Source organism: Hyaena hyaena, unplaced genomic scaffold (genome assembly GCF_003009895.1).
Source record: "Hyaena hyaena isolate Hyena2069 unplaced genomic scaffold, ASM300989v1 scaffold_2, whole genome shotgun sequence".
In the NCBI taxonomy this organism is placed as follows: Eukaryota; Metazoa; Chordata; class Mammalia; order Carnivora; family Hyaenidae; genus Hyaena; species Hyaena hyaena.
In genome coordinates, this window is record NW_024080634.1 from 4,233,407 (window position 1) to 4,256,587 (window position 23,181).

General features: G+C 44.2%; 1 protein-coding gene across 3 annotated transcripts in view; it reads right to left on the reverse strand.

Moving 5' to 3' along the window:
- RUNX1 (RUNX family transcription factor 1) overlaps positions 1-23,181 on the reverse strand; it is a 251,033-nt gene that overhangs the window by 98,718 nt on the left and 129,134 nt on the right. For 2 of the 3 annotated variants that reach the window (XM_039228421.1, XM_039228411.1), the window contains exon 3: positions 1,484-1,522. The exons of the other annotated variant lie outside the window; for it this stretch is intronic. In XM_039228421.1, coding sequence (XP_039084352.1) covers positions 1,484-1,522 — 39 coding nt within the window. The remainder of the gene's footprint in view (positions 1-1,483; positions 1,523-23,181) is intronic. 3 annotated transcript variants of the gene reach the window in all.

Below are 23,181 nucleotides of genomic sequence, written 5' to 3' on the forward strand. Positions count from 1 at the left end.
AAACTCTGCACCTTTTTTCTCGAGGAACTAGTCAGTGGAAAGCAGGCATCACGAGGCTCATCTAAAGGGGACCCGGAATCCCTTAGTCTGAAGGACTTTTTTACAGGGTTTATAAAGTTCATTAACATCGCACGCGAAATGGAGAATTCCTTCCCACCAAAAGCGCTCATGTTAGCGGCAATATAGAATTTCCCTTCCTCCGCCTCTCTAAGAAAGGAAAGGAAACATTACCACACTCGCTCCTGGAATAATCCTAAAATTTACTCTTGTCGTAATTCAAAATAAAAAAATACAACGAAGCGATGTGTTGGGCCGTTTCTGTAGGACAGATTTTTCCAAATTTGCTGCGTGAGGGAAATTCCAATAATGTCCACACCAGGAACGAAATTAAGTTTTCACAGAGAATTTTAAAAGGAGTACTTGGTTAGTTGGAAGAAGAATAACAATTTCATTGGGAAAAAATAACAGCTCATAGCCAATTTTCTTCAGCGTTAGGTCGGTATATAACTCTAAGGAGCCTCAAAAAAATACCTAAATGTTTTACATTTTTGCTGTCTTAAAACCCTCTCAAAAATAAAATATGCCTGTAGGTAGGTAGGTAGAATCTTAAGCATTCTCTTAAATCAAAATTCCTCTCTGTGAGTAACATATTGTTAAAATTACATTTCTAAAAGTGTAATTATTTTTAGAAAAAAAATTATCTCAGTGAATTAAAATCAGGGAATGTGTTTTGGTTCTGGACCAAACTGGTGCAGTTAGCATAATGTTACCAGGATGGAGAACATTTTTATGAAGAGTAACATGTTAATGTACATGCAAATAAATAACCTGCCATACACGGCATCCAGTTTTCAACATTAAAATTTAATTAAACATTTCCCCCTTCCGGCTAGAGCGGCTTTGAGATTATTTTACTTTTGAAATCTAGTTGCTTTGGGAATAGGATTCTTTCCTTCTGTCACTACATCCTTCCTTCATAGGGATGTTTCCATAGAATTCTGTGGTTGATGTGTGATCTATTCACTCTAATATCATAATTCTGCAGCTCATAGGTGGCGAACTGAGAAAATTTTTACATTACTTTTTTTTTCTAATTTAGGATGCTTAGTAAACATTTTACCCTCATAAAAGTTTTGCATTGCCACTGCTGTAACAAAGGCAATAAACTAGGTTACAACAGATAGAAGCCAAGCTCTATTTTTTTTTTCAGAGTCCTACAAAGTCATTTAATAAAAGCAGAACACACCTGTGGTAAACTAGGCTGTAGGACCGAGGGTATCATTACGGTTTCATTGGGATGTTTTATAGGGTTTGATATTTACAATATGAAGAACAGCTTTTAAGTATTTGTGAATCAGCAAAAAGAAAAAAAAAACTGAATTATTTGGCTAATTTATGTCATAAGTTATTTACAGAGATACATAGACAAAAATCATATGAATGTGCATATTTTATGATAAATATAATTTGGAGTCCAACATACCGTGAACATCTCTAGATGGATTCATTCCGTGTACACATTCTGAAAGAACAGAAAGTAGGAAAATAAAAACAATTGTATAAATGTACTGACAGCAAACACCAAATTCACTGATAGTTGATACATTTCATTCTAATTGCAATAAAGGCAAGCATTAAAACTAAATTTCCATCCCCCCTTCTCTCTCTCTCTCTGTCTCTCTTTGCTCACTGACTGTCCCTCACACTTTTTAGCACTGGGGAATTTTATAGCATATTGTCCGGTTTGGGAACAAAAGTAGCTTGAAATAGTAAACCAGCGAATAAAAAAATGAACTGTTACATATGCACATGATTTTATGTGACTTCACCGTTTTCCATTGATAGCTAGTACCGACTCTTTATCTTTCATAGAATCACCTTTGTTAAACCTCTGTATGTGATGCCAATGTGATTTATTTATGAACATTGGAAATACATTTGGAGGAAGCAGACATGAATCAGAATTCAAGGTGAAATTAAAACCAAACCCTAACTTAATACCCAAACACTTGAAAATTGGTATTATAGCAGAGGTGACATGCAAGAGGTAAAAATATGAGTATTTTTTGAAAGCAATGAAGAGAAACAGTTTTGAATACATCTTCTGTAAGAAACAAACTGAGAAACGTTATCATAATTTACTTGCAATTGGACAGTGAAGAAATATTTCTCCTTGCTTGCTTTACTCTCCTTCCCTTTACTAATTTATCCTGATTTATCCTACAGATTATTTATCCTGAAACCTTTCATTCTTGACATAGCAGATGATATCAATTATTACTGAAAAGAACTGTCATATGATAATATCCAAATATGTATCTCTATATACTGTTGCATGTCTAGTTATAGGTAAACCTATTAAGCAAAGCCATCTGAAGCTGCTTCTCTTTAAATATCTATAGTAGCGTTCTGCTTTTGACATTGCTACATCAGCTCAGCACTGAATGATTAACATGGAGGGTATATCAGCTTTCAGAGCCTTCGGATTTGAGCATTTCAAATGTCACAGACCAAAAGCTTTCAACTTTATTCCACAATACTAATATAATATATCTTTTAAAAAACTTTAAAACTAAGAAAGGAGGTAATTATTTCAGATTTCTAGACGCTGTTTAAATAGGCAGGAGAATGAGATTTACAGCTCCTTAGTCTTATATTTTTTTCTTGCCAAAGCAAAAAGAGCAACTAGAATAATAAGAGGTTCTGAAGGATTACCCTATAATGAAAGATTAAAGCCATTCAATAGGTATAGTTTCCATGGAGCATCCTCAAAAAACAAACCACTAAGACTTTGGTTTGCATGTATATAAAATGACCCTGTGAAGATTTTTTTTTCTTAAATGGAGCAGGGAAAAAATCATTTGCACTTATGAATGATAAGGTAAGAAATATCAAATATACCCTGAAGTTCATAAGTTTGCTTTTAATATGCATGGGGGGATCCACAACAGTAATACTGACCAGACAGCAGAATTTTAATGAAAGAGACCCAGCAGACCCTACCGCCCTGGGAATTCTGTCCTGAGACCCTGAGAAGCTCTCCCAGATCAGAGGCTGGGAAAGAGAGGGAGCAAAGTAGAAAACCAAGTGTTCCATTGACACAGCTAATATTTCAAGGATTCTGGGAGAAAACCCAAGATCTTTTTTAACCTAAAAACAAAGGCAAAAGTGAGTGAATTTTGGACGGTGTGCATGTTGTCTGTTGGGAAGGGTCCTTAGTTTGTCCTGTGTCAGTAGCCTTGAGGACACAGCAGACGCCATGAAGCCCGGAGAGGGTGGGTCCTCTGCGGGAGAGGTAGCGCCTGTGAAGGTTTGCAGTCATTTGCCCAGAGGGTTGTTAAATGTGCTACAACCTAAATTGCAAGACAGCAGAGATCTTGGGGGTTCACAGCAGCAAGAGCTCAATTTGGCCAACTTATCCACCAGCTCTCTCTTTCCATCCCTTTCTCTCTCTCTCCCTCCCTCTCATTGAATACTACTAAGTGCCAGAGAATGGCCAAAATGTTTTTCTATACCTTGCTTCATTTAATCCTTGCCAGGACACCATTGCCAACCCCATTTTGCCGACAGGGAACCTTACACTTGGAGAGTTTAGGAAACTTGACAAAGTCACTCCACTCTATGTACACACCCACGTGCACACACACGCACTCATGCATGTCCGCATATGGGTCCGAGTGCACGATGAGCTATGTTTCTTTTTGGTCACGACTCTGTATTTGTATGGGTACTTTTTGTAGAGCTCTGAAAAATTAAACTCTGAGCTCATCTTGCAATTTACCCTCTCTAGTCTCACTGTCTCCATTAGAACCCGTCCCCGAAATTCTTTACATTGCAAATCTCGAATACTTAGGGGTCACAGCCTGAAGTTATTTCTGGTCATCTTTAGCCTTTGAGGAGCAGGTCAGGGTCCAGTTAGCTTTTAAATTCCTAATAAATGTTAAATGGATTTTTAGTCCTTTCCTGCCGTCACTCATTCAAAATGGCCTCTTGAGGACTTTCCCAGGTATGAAGTGTTTGGTTTCCTTCCTTCAGCACATCTCCGAAGCTTTCTATGTTCCAGGCAGGGTGCTAGGCTAGTTGGCAACAAAGGACAAATAGATGAGAACAACAGAGGGTCATGGCCACTGCTGAGTGTCATGGAGTGTCTCAGCTCCAGGAAGATGGCGGGAGGAGACACGGGAAAAAGACGGGGCATACCACCTAGTGGAGGCGGTACTTGATTTGGCCCTTGGAGGTTGGGTCAATTTTTACCAGGTGGTTCGCAGGGCTGGAGGAAGGTCTCAGTAAGGTGGGAGGGGACAGGGGAGAAGGCACTCCTGGCAGAAGGAGCAACCTGGGAAAGATGTGAATTTCCGAAACCGATCCACATGTCACTTCTAGTATCCCTGGAGAGTAGGTTTGGGATGAGGGCACTCACAGATGACGCAGTGCTGGCAGACATGAACACAGATCGTAGGCAGCTTATAAACCTGCAGAAATTTGCACTTCAACATGAGGCCGATGGGTTCTATCAGAGCCTTGAAGTCTGGGGAACAGCATGATTCACCCCTGTTTGAGGAAAGTGAGTCTGGCAGAGGTGGTTAGGTGAGGAGGAGGGGGAGGAGATGAGGAGCACGGGAACGACTGCAGTTGTCAGATAAGGAATTGTGAACATCTGCAGTAAGGTGAGAACCACGGAGATAGAAGAGGTGGCAGCAGAGGGGAGGGGAGAGGAGCCTCTCCTGCTTCTGGCCCAGGTGCTATTACTGGTAGTAGGGCAGACCAGAAGAGGAAGGGTTTGGAGGTCGACATGAGGGTCTGGCGTTGGATGTACAGAGCTGTACGTGCTCGTGGAGAAAACAGGAGTTGAGGGCAGAGGTCTAGGGTAAAAATAGTGAGTCCAGAGCCTTCCCAGATCTGTGGGGGTTTCACATTAGGGAGAAGGGAGCGCTGACAAAGTCTGAGATTGTCGACACCTAAGGGGTTGATTAGAAAAAGATGGAGCAACCAAGGAGATTGAGCTAAGAAGAGAAAGAGAATAGGGTCTTTAAAAAACAAAAGAAGATAGGAGTTGTTTTTTTTAAAGATTTTTTTTAAATGTTTTATTTACTTCTGAGAGAGAGAGAGAGAGGCAGCGTGAGCAGGGGAGGGTCAGAGAGAGAGGAAGACACAGAATCTGAAGCAGGCTCCAGACTCTGAGCTGTCAGCACAGAGCCCTACACAGGGCTCGAACCCACGAACCGTGAGATCATGACCTGAGCTGAAGCCGGATGCTTAACCGACTGAGCCACCCAGGCGCCCCAGAAGATAGGAGTTTTGAGAGGAAAGGCATGTCTCAAAGGCCAAGGCCAAGGAAGGGCCATGAGGATGAGGACTGAAACAGTTACATTGGACTTGTCTCTAGAAGATCCATGATAGCCTTTGCTAGAAGACATTCAGGGGAGCAGAGGATGGGGCAGTGAACGGATGGAGGGGGGGGTGGGGGAGGAGGAGGGAGGGGGGAGATGACCTTCCTTGCCATCTCAAGGAGGGAAGGACAAGAGGGGGTTGGCAGGGAAAGGGAAAGCCCGAAGTTGAGATGTGTGCGTGTGCATATGTGTGTTGAAGATGGAAGACATCTGTCTTGTGCATTTTACTGAAGATCAAACTCATCAGCTCCCACGCCAACCCACCTCTTCTCGTTTTACCCAATTACACCATCATCCTCCCGGTTTCCAGAGTTGGATCCATGGGTTTACCTTTGACCCCATCCAATCTGCTGCCATGTCCTCTTTTTAGCTTCTTCATGACATTTTATCCCCCGTTTCCTACCCCTATTGCTATCATTCTGGTTCGAGTTCTCATGACCTCTCACCAGCTCTCCTGCAAAGATCTCCCACAAAGGGGCTTCTATTACTTTCATATAGTATTTCCAGATTAATCTCCCATACCACCGCTCTGCATACTCGGTCACGGAATGCATCCTCTATGCACCCCAACTTCAGAGCAAGTTCTTCTGCACATGCCTTCAGGATTAAGGGCTACCCTCCATTCCCGTCTTGGAATCGGGTCGGATCCCTGGGCCTCAGGTGAAATTTTCCCTCAAGGACCAAATACACGCTTCCTCGTGGTCTCCATGTCCTCTGGGCGACCTTGAACTATATTTTACTTTATGTTATAGCTATTTGAATATACTGAGGGTGGGGTGGGTAAGAGGGAAGTAATGGAGTCAACTCTTCCCAGGCTTCTGGTTTCTGTGTCGAGTGACATTCCCGGTTCCTATGTGGAGTGACATCCTTCGTTGTAAAACTCTTGGCCTCTTGCCCCGACCTCAGTCATGCTCCACCATAAAAGACTGAATTGCTTGGTTAGGAGCTCTGGGAAGAGACACCAGGCATAGGAGGCAGAATCCTAAAATGGACCCTCGCGACTTCCCACCCGAATCTGGAGGAGAGTGACTATGACGAACTGTCATGCCCTGGCCATGTGACATGGCAAAGGGAATTTTTCTGATGTGACTAATGTTACCAATCAGTTGGCTTCGAGTCAACCGAAAGGGCAATTATTCCGGAGGCCTGATCTAATCACATGAGATCTTTAAAAGCAGAGTTTTCTCAGGCTGGGGCGGAAAAGAGGTAGAGAGGGATCTGATGTGCCTGCATCGTTGGCGGGATGACGGAGGGAGCCATGTGCAAGAATGGACACATCTGTAGGTGACTCCTGACTGACAGCCAGTGAGGGTGCAGGGCCCCATCTTGCAGTGCTTACGGAGCCTCATTCTGCCAGCAACCTACGAAAGCCTAGAAGAGCATTTTCCCCTAAAGCCTCCAGATGAGAGCTGGGCCTGTCCAATACTTGTTGGATTTTGACCTTGTGAGTCCCTAGCTGGGAACTTGGTTGAGCCCGACTGGACTTCTGATCTACAGAGCTCTGAACTAATAAGTAGGTGTGGTAATTTGGTAGTGTGGCAGCAATAGAAAATTAGTACTCTGAGTGTGCCTTTCCCTTCCCTTTTGTTTAGGATAACACTGCCGGTGTGCTAATGAGTAAGTGTCTATTTATGGAGTTCAATGGCAAGAAGCCATGTTCTGAGCTATGTTCTCCTAAAGTCCTTGGTGATAAAGCTGATATTTTGATCCCTGTCTGCTTGGTTATTTTGCCTCACAATTGGTTCTGGATCGCTGGGGAGCAAGGATATCTTTTCTTGGGCCTCCTTAATGTCAACTATATAATTGTCTTATTGTCTCCTGATTCACCTTCACCCCCACGTAAATGCATAACCTCTAGATTTTGAACACCTTCCCGGTGAGGCTGTCCTCCTTTGTGGATATCTAGACAGTATGGCAGAAACTGGGTATGTTTCTTAAATCCCTGGGGGATCTGGTTAAGTGCAGATTCTGATTCAACAGGTTTTGGGGGGGTGTGCCTGACATCCTGCATTTCCAACAAGTTCTCAGTGCTGCTGCTGCTTCAAGGACCACACTCAGAGAAGCCTAGAGCACCCGCTCAGTATCCAGCAAAAATTGTGCCCAGCACACACTAGACTGCAGTGTCTAAAAGGTTTTCTTAAACAACGTTGCCAAATGCAAACTGGCATCAAAGCTATTTCTGACTGGGCTTTTTAAACTATGGTGATGGACCGAATGTTTATGCTTCCCCCCCCACCGCCCCACACCTTGCCCCGCCAAATTCATATAACAAAGCCCTAACCCCCAGTGGGATGGTATTAGGCGGCACAGCCTGCGGATGGTAGTTAAGTTTCAATGAAGTCATGTAGGCGGGGTTCTCATGATAGAATTAGCGCTCTTAAGAGAAGAGATCAGAGAGTTTTCTCTCCTTCTCTCTCTCCCCGTGTCATGTGAGCATACAGTGAGAAGTCAGCTATCTGCAAGCCAGGAAGAGAACTCTCACCAGAACATGGTGGTGCCAGGCACCGTGATCTTGGACTTCCAGCCCCAGAACTGTGAGAAGTAAATTTCCATTGTTAAAGCCACTCATCTATGGGAATTTGATGGTAGCCTGAGCCGACTATGATAACAGAAGTTACCTTTGATCCGAGCATCCCCTAGCACACCTTACACCGAGTGCTTTACATGTATTCTTCCATTTAACCCTCCTGTAACAAGCGGTTCATATTTCTTCCCTTCACTTTACTGGTGAAGAAATTTAGTAATTGGCCCAATTTCAACCCAAGCAGTTTGCCTCGGAGCCCCCAGCTGGAACGAGCCGGCTAAAAACTATGCTGCAAGATGGTTCATATCATTATATTGTCACCTGTCAAGTTTCTTTCCTAGATCCTGTCAAGTTTCATTTAAGCTATGTGGGCATTGTTTGTTATTCTGGAAGAACACCACCCAGTGGAACTATAATGTGAGCCATGTACACGATTTTAAATTTTCTAGAGGCTACATTAAAAAGGAAAGAGAAATCAGTGACATTACTTTGATAGTGTATTTTATTTCACTCTCTATATCTCAAACATTTTCGTTTCAACATGTAATCCTTATAAAAATTCTTGATGTCGTTTACATTCTTTGTTTTTTTATAGCCAGTCTTCAAAGTCCTGTGTGCATCCTATATTTATAGCACGTCTCAATTCAGTGTAGCCTGCTTCAAGGCCTCAAGAGTCACCTGTGGCTCATGGCTACTGAATTGGACAGTGCAATTCCAGAATGATTGCTCAAGACACAACTCTCTCCACAGCAATTTTGCTACTATTCTGCTGGTGTTCATGCGAGCCCTGTTTTTAACTGAGCTATCGGGGAAGGCCCTTACAAGGTGCATCTTTCCTGGCACATGATCTCCCTCTGAGCTGTCCTGAAGCAAAGCTCAGAATTTTTATTACAATAGCATCTGATTGACTAACAGGCAGAAGCGTGCGCATGCGCGCGCACACACACACACACACACACACACACACACACAAAGGCAGCAACTGAACTGCAAAAGCCTGCCAACCACTGTCAATGTCACTGGTGCATCGTCACGGCCATGGATGAGCCACAAGTCAACCTCACACGCTCTCCATTTCCACTTCCTGCTTACCAGCCACTGATGGTTCAGCCTATACAATAGTGCTTGGGTTCCTGGAAGAATATTACCAAAGCATCTCTTGTTTCTTTCCTTTACAAGATTCATTTTCTATGAATTTCATGTAAGCGATGTGGATTAGAATAAGAAGTTCTATTTTTTTTCTTAGGTTTTTATTCTTTTTTTTTTTTTTTGGAGAGAGAGAGTATGCACATGCATCAGTGGGGGAGGAGTAGAGGGAGAGGCAGAGAGAGAAAGAGAGAGAGAGAGACTCTTAAGCAGACTCCATGCTCAGTGCAAAGCCCAACTCTGGGCTTGATCTCAAGACTGTGAGATTATGACCAGAGCTGAAATCAAGATTTGGACACTTAACTGACTAAGCCACCGGGTGCCCCAAGAAGTTCTATTTTTAATAGGTCATGATTTTAAAATAGAGTTGTAAGGTAGCTAAATGATACTCATTTCAAATAGCAATTCCTATGTACAGGTTATTTTGAAATATAACATCTCCCCCCCGCCCCCAATCACTCAATATGTCAATTTGGTAACAATCTTCCAGTTAAAATACAGCAAGAGTTCAAATCAGCAAGGCAGGTCCTGCTCTAAGTTATGGAGCAGATCCACCTCTCTTTCTTCTGGTGCTCAGAATAACAAAGTGGAGGATATGGGTCCAGGTCTGTTACCAAAATCACTGGCCCTACTTTACTATATCGATTCCTCAGGGGCTGCTGGGAATCTCTGAAGATCCAAGGATCTCGTTAGGGCAAACTTACCTGGTTTCCACCCCTCAGTCTTATGGGTTGAGTACAGAGGTCAAGAGGCTGATGTGTGGAGGCTAGAAGGGATGTGGATATTCTTCACATTTTCTTTGGTTGCTTTAGCCATGGACAGAATGTGGCTTTCTGGGACAGGCTGAGGAACCCCTCTGGGTGCATGAAGCTGGCCCCTTCTTTGAATGCCATCCCTTATCCCAGCACTATGGGAAGGTACCCAAGTCTCAAGAAGCATCTCAAATATCTACTGAACAGGGAAGTGAGTTTATGTGCTTTCCTGTGGTTCTGAGTCCCCCACATGCGACCGTTACAGGAATAAACTTCTCACGGATGATAGGAGTCTATAAAAACAGCTCCATCTTCTACGTCTGCTATACTTTAGGTTAAAATTTAGTTAATGTATTTGAAACCTTTCCGCCATGATGAACTAGAAACAAAGCACAATTTTTCTAAGTTAGGTAAAAACAGAAGTGAATGAACGTAGGAACGAATGCACAGAAGCCTTTTTCCTTGTTTCCCACATCATTTCACCAAGAACTCTCCTCCCCGAGGGGGCACAGTTTATTTTATTCTTTGTGTTTATAATTTATTCTTCTCTCACTTGGGGAATTATGAAATAGGAAGGTATGGTCTCCCCCCCCGCCCCGCCCTGTGCAACATTTATGTCTAAAGATAACTAGGTGAGTCTCTTTATCCAGTTCTTGAACTGCTACACATAGAAAGGAGGGTTGAGGGTGAACTGAAGGGCAATTGATTAAAGGCCAATGACCCCTTGTGAGCTGGTGGAACAGTGAGTGGGCCCACGTGATGTTAAATGTGGACCATGGTGGGCAAAGGGGCAGGCAAGGAGATATATATAGCTTCAGGTGATGGGATGATGGCTGGATAGCTGCTCTCTCCCCTCCCAACAGCAGAAGTTTTGAAGTTGTCGATAACGTGATTGAATGACTGACCGGGTTGTTCATGCAACCAATAACCCCTCCCCCCCACCAGTATGTTTGATGCAGAAGGACCCACCCCATCTCTCAGTTGTAGAGGCACACAGAGAAGGGGGCTTCAGCCTCCTCCTGCTACTAGCCGCTTAGATACTTCATTGCCCAGCCTCAGTTTTCTTCCCTACAAAATGGGAGACTTGGACAAGGGAGCTTTTCAGCACCATAAACACTTACATATAAAAGCCACTTGGAATTGTGAGAAATTGACCTGACCTGGTGCTGACCTACGTCGGCATACAGCTGGAGTGAACTTGGGTTTTGAGCGGGGAGGGGAGTGGAAGGAAAAAGGGGAGCACAGAATCAACTTCGCACTGTTTTCCTATCTGTGGTCCCACATAGACTGTAGAGAAACTGCTCACAATTGTAGCAGGAATCATTAGAGAGGGACCGGGGAAGCTTGGCTGAATCTTGAGTGTCCAGTCAGACACCTGCCCTGCACATGGGAATCTGCTCCAGAATCAGGACGGAGTAAGCAGGAATTATCTGTGAAAAATTGCTAAGAAATCTACATCGGTCACTTAAATAATAAATTGCCAAATGTTGGTCTTAGACTGTTCTCCAGACACTCAGATAAGAAGGCAAATCCTCTCATATTAACCCTGCTATCTGCAGATTTGGGAAACAGAATTATATATGAAACAGCAGGCTAACATTGTCATTCCTCTGCTTTGTTTGGGGGGCATGGAATCATCACATTCCACAAAAGCTTTCAAATATCACACTGTAGCATGAAACAAAAAATAGTCTAAAAAATAGAAGTGATCATTCTCTTCTCTAATTATATAATTACGCTTTCTGTTTTATACAAATCCTAAAATCTGCATGGTAATAGTTACATATTTTCAGATTACATTAAGATTATATGATTATGTTCTAATAATAATCACATTTTTATGAGGAGTGTACCATACACACGATGAAAGGGAATATTAAAAAGAGTTTGTGGACACTTCTTATGAAGCATCATTGTTTATTTCTCAATCAAAAAGTGTTAATTAAGAAGACTTAAACTTTTTGATATGATTGCTTTGTGCTTGCTTAGAAAAATGTCACAATACATCTATTTTTCAAAAAAAGCAAATTTTGCTACCTTTTTTTTTTTTGCAATGAATAACTATTACTAATTCTGTATAGGTCACCTGTTCTTGAAAGGTAGAGGGGAAAGGCAAAAGTAATTCTTAACAAAATTAAACAAAAATATCTGAAACATAAACATCGGTTAGCTAGTTTCCAATTTGTACTTGTATGTTCAATGAAAGCAATATGAAGAGGTCATCCAAAAATGATTAAGCATACAAACAGCCCTTGAAGCCTTTTTAGCACACGTTTTTGCAGAGAAGATAGTTCTTTAAAAATAGTAACGGCAAAAAAACAGAGGATTGCTTCACTGTGAAGCCTAATGAGTCCCCACGTGAACTCAAGTTTATTTCTAGTTAAACTGACCAATGAATGCACTGGTGTTTAGTGACCATAAGGCACTTCCATTTTTTTCTTGCTTCTCTACTTACCTTAAACAATTCAAATGCGTATGAAGACACGCACCTTTAGAACAATTTCGAAAGCTTTATTGGTTAATACAGCATTCTAGGGTAAGTTTTGAAAAAGGACATGCAGAAAGTATTCATATAAATGTGGACTTAAAGAATTTTAAAAAGCATTTAATTAGAAGGTGTTCCATAAGCGTGATATTCTCCACTCAGGGCGCGTCTTAGTGTTTAGAGAAAAGTATGCCAGATCTAATGGATTTCTTACCACTTTCAAAGTAAAAACTATCTGTGTAGCCAAGAACGCTTTCATCGGACACCCTACATAATGAAGTGCCCTTCCATCAGGAGGAAAGACACTTTCCCAAACATACCAGTAGGGGCTCCACTGTTCGTCTACACAAACCATGCTGAGTTGTCAAATGGAGCCCGGAGCCCGGTCTGGGGGGAACTGAATGAAGCCTGAGGTGAACTGAATGAACGACAGACACTGTCCAGAAACTGCCTGGTGGACCTCGTCTAAGACCCCCAGGCAGACCCCTTCTCCAGAATCCCACTGTTCTGGAAATCATTATTTAACAGTGACCCATGGAGCAATGACATGAACTGAAGTGCGAGATGTAGATTTCTTCCCCCTCACTAACCAGGCCCATGGAGATTTCATTTCTTGTCTTTTTGCCTCAGGCACATGGAAGCTAGCAATTTTCATCTCGTTCCTGAAATGATTTCCACACCTCCCCCCTTCCCAATTAGAGTGGAAATTTATTAAGACCTCTGGTTAACCCCTCGAACACCAGGAATGAAACGGAAATAAAGTTACATGACAACTTAGTTTTCACTTTTGTGTCTCTTTCTTTCTTTCTTCCTTTTACCCCCCTTATCAAGATAAAGGAAGGTTTGATTAATCATACTCTCCCTGAAAGGTATTTCTTTAATGAGAACACGATACTGCCTTAAAGGTAAAGTAGAAGGAAAAATTTCCTTAATGAAAATGTTATTCTGTCACTAGTCATCTTTATATTTAAAAGTGTTCTGGAATTCTTTTGAGTAAAAGTAGATACAAATGCGGATACAACCTAGGACGTTATACTAAAGCAGCAAATGCGTGGCTGAGAATGGCTACCGCACATGTGGAATGTTCTCTTGGCTTTTACTAAACTTGAAGTATCTGAAACTAAAAAGGAAAAGTGGATTGAATATCTAGAAACTGCTAGATCACCTGAAGCCTATTGAATGGCTCTGCGACCCCACCCCTGACCCTCCAGTTAAAAAAAAAAACCTATCGAGAAAGATCTTCTCGTGGGTCTTTAAGATTTTGGCACATTGAATTCCAAAGTACATATACCCCAAGTAACTCCTCAGCAACTACCTGTGAACAAAACTCTTCTCTCTGCTGGTCTATTGATTTTGCTTTGAACAGAAGGAAGAAAGGCACTTCTGACTTGCGTTATAAGTCAGCATTCCCGAGAAAAGCCAAGCTCCCTTCTGAGACAAAGTTTTGGATCTTTCAAAATAAATGTGAGCCTTTTCTATTTTTAAAAAGACACAACTAATATACAAGCATAGATAGGACTGACTTAGTAGGTCAAGGAAATAGTTTAGCATATCAGGAACAGCCTGGATAGTGTGCTGCTCATGAATGCATTGGATTTTGGCCGTGCTAAGTTTTAACAGGTTTGGGGGCCCATGGACCTGAAGTAGAGAGACTAGGTTGTTTGACTTTTGGAGACTCATCAAGTGATCCTAGTCTATGTGAACAGAGAAAGCCATGGAATTGATTCATCGAAAGTGAAAGCCTTAGTAATGCTAATACGGTTATGATGAGTTGGCAAATGTTAGTGGGCAAATAATAAAGGTTTCTAACAATGAGGGAGCAACTTCTGAGTTATAGGCCCTGTGGGTAAGGGCTTCCCCTGCATTATCACATTGAATCCTCTTAATAATAATCCTATTACGTTAGGAATTATTATCCCCTTAGGCTTAAAGGGTTAAACAGTGTGGTCGAGTAGAGATGGAAGCAGAAAGTAAGACTTTGACCAGGTGCATAGGAAATCGATCTTTGAATTGTGTGCGTAGGTTTTGGAAACGACGTTATTCTTCATATTTCTCATGCGAGAAGTTTCATGGACAATGACTTTCCGAACGGGCAGCCATTGCTTTGGACAGTCAGTCCCTGCCCAGTTCAAGGGGGGATTTGCAAACAGGTCCACTCTAAATGTGTGGTGCAAGAAAATGAGCTGCTTTAGAAACACTGAACCCAGATAGGTGGATAAATATTTCAACGCCGTTTCCAGAATGTACTTAAGGAGCAGAGCCCATCTCAATTTGGGTTTGAGCCCATGGCCTTATAGTTTAAATATAACATGCATTAAAGCCCTTTATTTAGAGAGCCATATGCCATTTTTAGGGAGCATCACCAGCCCTCCTTCTGGCTTTATTGGGAGTACAATGCAAACAGGTGTCTCGATATTGTCATTAGTATTCATTATTTATTAGGACTTGATGGTGTATTCAAAGCCGGGAGGGTCATGAGGTAGAAGGCTTGACTCTAAGGACTGTGCTTTCTTAGCATACAGACCCGGAGGGCTTTCTACAGAGCGAGAAACCCGTGACAAGAAAGCCCCACTTGGCACTCATCTGTGGGTTCAGAACTCGGGGAAGTCTCTCTTGATTTCTGAGCTACATGACAGGTCGCTGTCATGAAAAGTGACTTCTAAATCATATATTGTGACCCACTAATTAGTTGTAAGCTATAAATAGTAACAATTACTCTTGCAACAATAAAAAGAAAAGAAAGAGAAGAGAAAGAAATAGAAGAGAATAAATGGAAAGTAGAGAGCTTGGCAAGTAGTGAGAGAATGTATTGCTTCCTGAAGCCCATCTTTTGACTTCTAGATCCATTTCCTGAGTCATGCACGCACTTTTCTTCTTCCTGTTGCTTGCCATTCAAAAAGGTTTGAAAGCTTCTGGCCTGAAAAGTCTTTTTTTTTTAATCTTAGTACTCATTTTGTTAGGTGACTCAGTGTGTGACTCTCTGTGATTCTTTGCAGGGCTCTTAACCTTCCCGTGCCTCATTTTCCTCACTGGCCCTGGCGTCCTGTCAAAGTTCTCAAGAAGACCAAGTTAAAGCGTAACTACTGAAGCACTTTGCGAAGTGAGTACGGTCATCAAAGGCAAAAGAATTATTATAAAACAAACCAGGGGGAGAAGGTTTGAAGGCCGCCCTTTCATGGAATAGCATCCAATCATTTCGAGAGGTGGAAACAGCCTTAGGAGACACGCTGTACACCCCATTCATGATGGAATGGAAAAATGAGTGATTTCTCCAACGTCGTACAATAGTGGTAGATCTGCGACCCGTTGACCTGTTCATTAGAATCTTTCCCCAAAAACTTGCTGCCGTTTCAACAGCCATGTTGTTACTTCTTGAGAAAAAAAGAAAAGAAGGGTCTTGTGAAATTTTGTTTACAGAAAATTTACAACTCATGAAAAGCTAAATTGATTTCTTCCCTTTCAAAGTGGTTTCCTGATTGCAATCACATAAATTAAACTCCAGCCCTGAAGAAGTTGTGGGGACCGAGTAATAAATCTTCCAAGAAGAGATACGGAGAATCCTTTGAAAGTCTCAAGAATAATGCAGTAAAATGTAGCAGTAAATACTACAGGTCTTCTGCAGGAGACGTCATTCGGGAAAAGATTTTTTAATTTTTTTGGTAATGTTTATTTATTTTTGAGACAGAGAGAGAGAGAGAGAGTGAGTGCAAGTGGAGGAAGGGCAGAGAGAGAGGGAGATACAGAATCTGAAGCAGGCTCCAGGCTCTGAGCTGTCAGCACAGAGCCTGACATGGGGCTCAAACTCACAGACCGTGAGATCATGACTTGACCTGAAGTTGGACGCTTAACCAACTGAGCCACCCAGGCGCCCCCCTCGGGAAAGGATTTATAAACTCTGTTGGAAAAGGTAGAAGACTCTCTTTAAGAGTCTAAAGAGGGAACCAAAAAATGTCACCAAAGTGTCCTCTTTGCTTCTCCAGGGAGAAAAGTGGGCTGGTGAATTAGACTTCGCTGATACGGTCAAGGCCGTTGCTCAATGCTATGTTGTAACACTATTTTAACTGCCACCAAGGGCTGGGATGGTAAATGTTGCATCAACTTCTCTGCAAGGTGTTTCCTGGGCTTTGCAGACAGGATGGTTCTGGGGAGGTGCAATCTCTTTTCTTGTGGAGGCCAGATAAAGCCTGACGCTCAGGGCCACTATCTTTGAGGCCGAAGCTATAGATAACAGGGCTTCACACCCAATGCCCAGGCCCTGCTTTCCTAATTGGTAGGCCTTTATTGCTAAAGTCTTTTGTGTGTCGTTTATCAGAGACATTTTATCATCTTTCTCCAAACATCCTTTGTCAAGGTAGGCCTTTGAACTTCTTTTGCATATACATTGAATGTGGCCAGGGATTCAGTGTGTATAAAAAGTTTATCTATATTTCTAAAGAAAGAGGAACAGAGCCATTGATCTTTCTGCTGTAATAGATCTTCTGGGTGTGTGTGTGTGTGTGTGTGTGTGCGCGCGCACAAGTGTGTTCATGCACTTGTGTTGGGGGAACACATATAAATAACAAGAGCTATAATCTTGTTATTTATTTGTAAGGGATTCTGCAACGGCCTAGCCCATGCAAACGCTTTGTGCTGTTTGCGCTCACACAAATGAAACCCCCAAACGCTAAGAGCCAGTGTGTCCTGGATTGTAGAAAGTGCCCACGGAGGGCAGGCCTGACCCCACACCCAGCCAGCCCTGTGTTCCCTTCCTGGGGCAGCTTGCGGGCAGAAGACGGCCCGCGTCTTCATCAGGCCCTTGCTTTGCTCGCATTCGGTATGGTGCTTTCTGGAACTGAGCACTAACCCTTGCATGACGAATTAATGCGTGGTCATATTATTTATATCTCCGTTATGTGGAAAACAGATGGCATCCATTTGGATCGCATCAGATAGGTTTATAAGTTCATGCCCCCCCTTTTCATTTTTTACACGTCTCATGTCAAACTCCAGCCCGCAACTGTAAAATCCTGCTAGAAAGGATGAGACACCAGGACAGATGCAGAAGGTGGCGTTTCCTCCCTCTTGGCCCAGAGGTGGCTTCCTAACGCCGCTCACGTGCTGTAGCAAGCACGCCCTTCCAGGGACCGCAGCAAATTTCTTAAAAAGCAAAACAAAAGGAGAAATAGGTGATGTTCCGTTTGATGTCCTGCACGTCTCCGGGAGGAGGTGTGAGCTCTGCAGGTGAGTCAGGAGGGCTCCCCCTGGGGCTAGCGGGTCCCGGGGGGCCTCGTCCAGGAGAGGGAACTAGCGTATTCCATGGCGGGGAAGGTATAAAAGAGCAGAAGCAGATTTGCAAGATTCAAACTTGATCTTTAGGACTGCGGGTCCTCTCCCCAAATCCCGTGGGCTCACACCACATCTTTGTCTTTTTCTTCCTTCTTCTCTTCCTCTTTTTTTTGAAACTCTTACCCACCAGGTTGTGAACTGGTGAGCTTGTGGCGTTCTGTGGCTTGAGGAACATCCATTGGCCGGCATGGACATTGAAGGCAATGGCTTCAGTTTTCAACAAAGCGAGATTTATGCCAACTGGCCCTGTGATCAACTTCCACGGAGCAGCCCTAATGCCTGCCTCGCGCATGGCCTCGCCCTGTCGTCCCCATGGGCGCTTGGGGGTCACTCACTCTCTGCCTGCCGCCCTGGGAAACCAAAGCCACTATCTGTGGGCCTGAGTCATGGCTTGTGGCTCCCTGGTGTCTGGCTGTGCTCTCTTGCTCTCCCCCCACTGGCTGGAGGGCTCAAAGCTCTCCCAGGACTCATTTTTCTCCTTGTTTGTAATTCCTGATCGAACCATCAATGATGGAGATAATTTTCAAAACTTTTTTTTTTTTTTCCTGGTGGGGAATTCATTTAGGCTTCTGGGAACTCAGAACAAATGAACCGCCTTTCTGAAGTCGAGAACTGCATGAGGAAAGCTGAATGTAGAGGCAGAGGTCTCTGGCACCCTTCGTCCCCTGTCTCACTAGCTTGCCACGCGAGGGTCACGCCCCCTGCTCCCCACCGGCCCCCGGTGGTAGTTCTGAGTACCCGGGACAGAGCCCCCCATACACTGTGCAGAGTGGGCAGCCACCCCCAACCCCGGCCAGCGTTGGGCACCGCGGGGTGGGGGCGGCTGTTCGTGAATCACAGCACCAGTCAGGACTCTTAGTGCTCACGTTAGCACTTTATTTCAATATTGCCTAAGACCTCAATACAACACCAGGAGGAGGTCACAGAAAGCCTTCTCGGACTTTCTGGGGGCAAGAGGAGCTCTCAGACTTGGGGCGTCGGGGAGGGCATGTTTCCTGATCTGACTCATAAAGCTTCTGTGGTGCTACAGGATCCAGGGAGGTAAACAGTAGGTGCTCAGTAAATGCCTGCCATGCAGAAGTTGGTAAAAATCAGCACCCAAAACGCACTTATGGGGAGAATGTAGGAAATAAAGAAGAGGTTGACAATAGTAGCAACCAGGGGTCAGGAAAGCAGACAGCTTGCATCTAGCAACCCTGGTTGGGTCTTGGATCAGATCTGTGAGGCACAGAGAGATGGGGAGACCTGCCAAGGTCATGCGCCTGACAGTCACGTTTGGACCCATATTCTCTCTGATGGGGGAGCCTGCAGTCTACTAGGTGTTGGACTTCTCGGTGGGGAGAAAGGGCGGTAGCCCTCTGGCCAGCCTCACTGCAGTCTCGTAGGCAGAGACCATGTCTCCCTCTAACCAAACTCCACAAGGGCTTTCCAGGACACTCAGAATTCCAGGCTCTGGGCGAGCGGGTCCAGTTACCACACTCACCTCACAGAGCACCTGTGTCCCTCAGCCTACTCCGCCACAGCTGCCATCCTGTCCTTCAGGTACACCAAGCTCTTTCTGCCTCAGGACCTTTGCATGCACCTTCCCTATGTCTGGATCCATTGGCCCCTGGATTTTTTCCCATGGCTGCGCACATGTCATCTATGAAAGCAACAGCTACAGTAACCCCACTCCCTACCTCTGCACCATCACCCATATCAGCTCCCACACGCTGTTTTTTTCTCATCCTTGCATTTGTCTTATTTAACTTCTGTGTCTGCTTGTTTATTGGCTGCCTCCATCCTTCAAGGGAGTGAGTGCAGCGAGGGAGAAATTCTGTCCTGTTCATTTCTGGAGAGCACCCAGTATCAAGAAAATTCATGCAACTGGGTAGATCCTCAATAAATACTTTCTATGAATGAATGAATGAATGAATGAATGAATGAATAATGAACCGTAACTGCCACGTCCTCTCCAGCCTCTTGTGCCCTGAGTCAGCCCAGTCAGCGGATGGAGATAACAGCTTCCAGGTGTTGAATAATGGGAGAAAAACACACCTCCCTTTGCGACTTGCTTTTTAATCACTGGGTTTCAGTAAATCTAGAAGCCTGGGGGACCTCCCACCTCTTTTGCGGCTTTTGGTGCCTCTAGGGCTTTGGAAGTTGATGGTTGATAGCCTAAGAAAGTACCTCAGAGTCTGGGCATTGGTGAGAACCACAACCGCACCCTAGAAGGCGTTTTCTTCCTAATCCAGAGTTTCTAATGCTTTGGTCATACAAATGTATGGCTTCTCTCACTCGGATGGTAAACATCTCTGGCTAGATCAAAACCAAAGAAGCACAGCAAGGAAGACTCCTCAGTAGAGCCCTTGGGCCCTATGCCACTGCCTGCCACCTCAGTTAGCAAGAGTAGACCTCTGTTTCCACAGCCTTCCTAATCTTTGGGGTGCAGGCCAAGCGGAACGGGAAGGGATTCTCTCTTCATTTGGGGAATCCATGTCTGATGCATATGTGGAGCTTCAGGTCAGTCTTGAGTTGTTCCCAGATGTATAGGACATATACAAGTGAGTGTGACTGGGTCTGAGTTATGTCTTTCTGGTTGATGGCAACAGGGGACAGGAGAAGCCCCTGGCCTCCCACCACGGGGGCCACATCCGGCCCAGCGGAGGCTGCAGGCAGGTGTAGAATTGGCAAGTGCAGGGAGGAAGCAGTGGGCTTTGCTTGAGCCTTCTTCTGGGCTGAGCAGGGCTCCGGAGAAGGAAGAAAGCTATAGGCTCTCCCTCAGGGATGCCCGTCCGCCATCTGCAAACGAATGGAGCCGTGCAGATGGGGCCACTTTTTCTGCAGCCATTATCTGAAGAGGTGGGTGTACATGTTAGAGAACCTAGGGCACAGAGTAACACTGCTGGGGCAGTGTTCAGAGGCACTGGGAAGTTTGGGCTGCTTCCAAGCACTGGGTCTCTTAAGTCTTGTCATGTTTTTGCTCTCCCTCCCTCCCTCTCTCTCTCTCTCTCTCTGTGGCCCCTTCAACTTTGCTCTACTTCCAACTGGATTTCAGGGCAGGATGCGTGATTTGGTACCTCCGACACAGGGCTTCATTTTGGGGTGGGGGCGGGGCCCTTACATCGTGTTCTTTAATAATTCACACGGCGGCATCGTAGGGATACTCTTAACTGCTTCTTAAAAGTAATTAATTGATTTTCTGACATCTCAGTTAACAATGTCTTATACTGACACAATGTTGTGTTTAGGCTTTGGATTGGCCCTGAGGACTGGTGGATTAAATTCACCCCAGAGCTTCGCTTCAGAGACTCTAAAAATATGCCTCTGAAGACGAAGGGCTTTTTCACATAGAGTGTTGTCTAAAAATCTAAACCATATGTCCTTTCCGGGCCTGTCAATGGGGTAAAATATAGGTTCGAGTGTGTGTAGCCACTCAGACATCGAACATTCAAGAGGCATGAAATAACCTAACTATTACTCAATGGGCTCGGCACTCGGGGGCAAAAGTCACCCCAGCTTTGTTGAGAGAATTCTGTCAGTCAGTGTGTAGTGGGAAGAACTCTATGGAAACCTCGTTTGCTAAGGACTCCTGGAAGGGGCTGACCTGCTCTGTACAGAGAGCAGTCATGTCCTGGCAGCCTCGCTCTTCTGGTAGCTGAGTCTGCAAGATCCATTCACTGTGGCCTGTGATGGAAGAACTCTCCACACAGCGAGGATTCCCGTCAGCGAGGCAGACTTTATTAATGGAGACATTAAGACACAGACTAGTTAAGTGGCTTGCCCTAGGTCATGCAGTGAGTCAGTGAAGTGCTGGAAACAAGGACTTGCTGACATCTTGGCCTCTGCAGGGATTCGTGTGACAAACTTCTGCAGTGAATACGGGGTTATCATAAATGCGTTTACCTGCTGCGGAGTCGCCATGTTTATTTGAACACCTAGTGTGACCAGTGGATAGAAGTCCTTAGAGCAAGTAAATGTTCAGGAGAGCAGTATTTCTTCCCCATTCCTGATGCTGCCTGTCACATGGAGGGGACCCCAGCGAGGCCTTGCTTCTGACCTCTCTCCCTCTCGCTTGCTCTGCTGGTGAGTCTTGGAGAAGGACATGGTGGTCTGGGAACTTGGCCCTCTCTCTCCCTCCTCCTGAGGGTTAGTGGCTCCAGGAGGCACATATTCTGGCCTGTGTTGTCCTGTGGTATGTTTGAGGCCCAGCACTGGTTCAGCGGAGCTGGAGGCAGATGAGCAAGTGTATCTGCTTTTGGAGTTCAGTGTTGGGAAGCCTGTTGCTGTTGCACGTCTGAGCCCTATTCTGCAACCTGGCTTAAGAGCAGTAGAGCTGGCCTCTTGGTCTGCATATGTCCCCCTCTTTATCTCTATCTCTTAATTGTTTCAGAATTCAGAAAGGCTGCCATTTATTGAAACTACTTCAATCTCCAGTAACCACAAAGAGACCTGGGCATAAAGCTGGGACACGGGGTGACTGGAGAGCAAACCCACTTGAACTTGATACATATAGAGCTGAGCCTGGCTCCCTGGCTGTGTTACTTTCCTTGGGCTGCTCAGTTAATCTGTTTCCTGAATTATAGAATGGGGAATAATTCCTCCTTTTCCAGCTCTGTTAAGAGGATTAGATGAGATATCCTGTAAGATACTTCGTAGGGGCGCCTGGGTGGCGTAGTTGGTTAAGCGTCCGACTTTCACTTAGGTCATGATCTTGCGGTTCGTGGGTTCGAGCCCCGCGTCGGGCTCTGTGCTGACTGCCAGCTCAGAGCCTGGAGCCTATTTCAGAGTCTGTGTCTCCCTCTCTCTCTGACCCTCCCCTGCTCACGCTGTCTCTCTCTCTCCTAGAAAAAAAAAAAAAAAGATACTTCGTAGACTATGTTTAACCTATAGGTTTTCAGTTAATGGGACTTGTACCATTTTCTATTGCAAAGCACCAGAAAAAAGATATGTAAAAGTATTTAACTACCTTAAAACATTTCCATATTTTTGCTATTTTACTTTTCACTAATTTGGGAACATCTTATGTTCTAACACTTCTGAGGAGGAAAATGTCATGGAAAAATGGAAGACCACATGAAGAAAAGGGAGTAAACCCTTTAAGATGAAGAAAGGATATAAAACCAGCTCATAGGTAAAGTCTAAACTCATCACTGCTCTGGTCTTGCTGAGACTGATACTTGACATTATTTTGGTAGTTATTTATTACAATTCCTTCCTCCCTTGGCCCCACCTAGGTGGGCATACAGACTCTTGTTCATAGCACCTGCTTCGAATGCACAGATTGGTTGTCAGGGTGGGCGGTAAAGGGGATTAGTATTGTAAAATCATGTAGGATTTATAGGATTTCCTATAATGTAGGAAGCATTATACACAAACACGAAATGTTCTTATCGATATGCACATGACTATTTTGATTGTGTCTCTTGCCATGGTTGCTGTTTCTTGGCAGAGTGGAAGGTATTGTCAGACTAGAGAAATGAGGAAGGAGATCAATATCGTTTGGGTAGCTCGCTTTAGAATCGTCCTCAAATTTTAACACTTGCCAATTCCATTTTTCTAGGTCAGTGTTATTTTGCT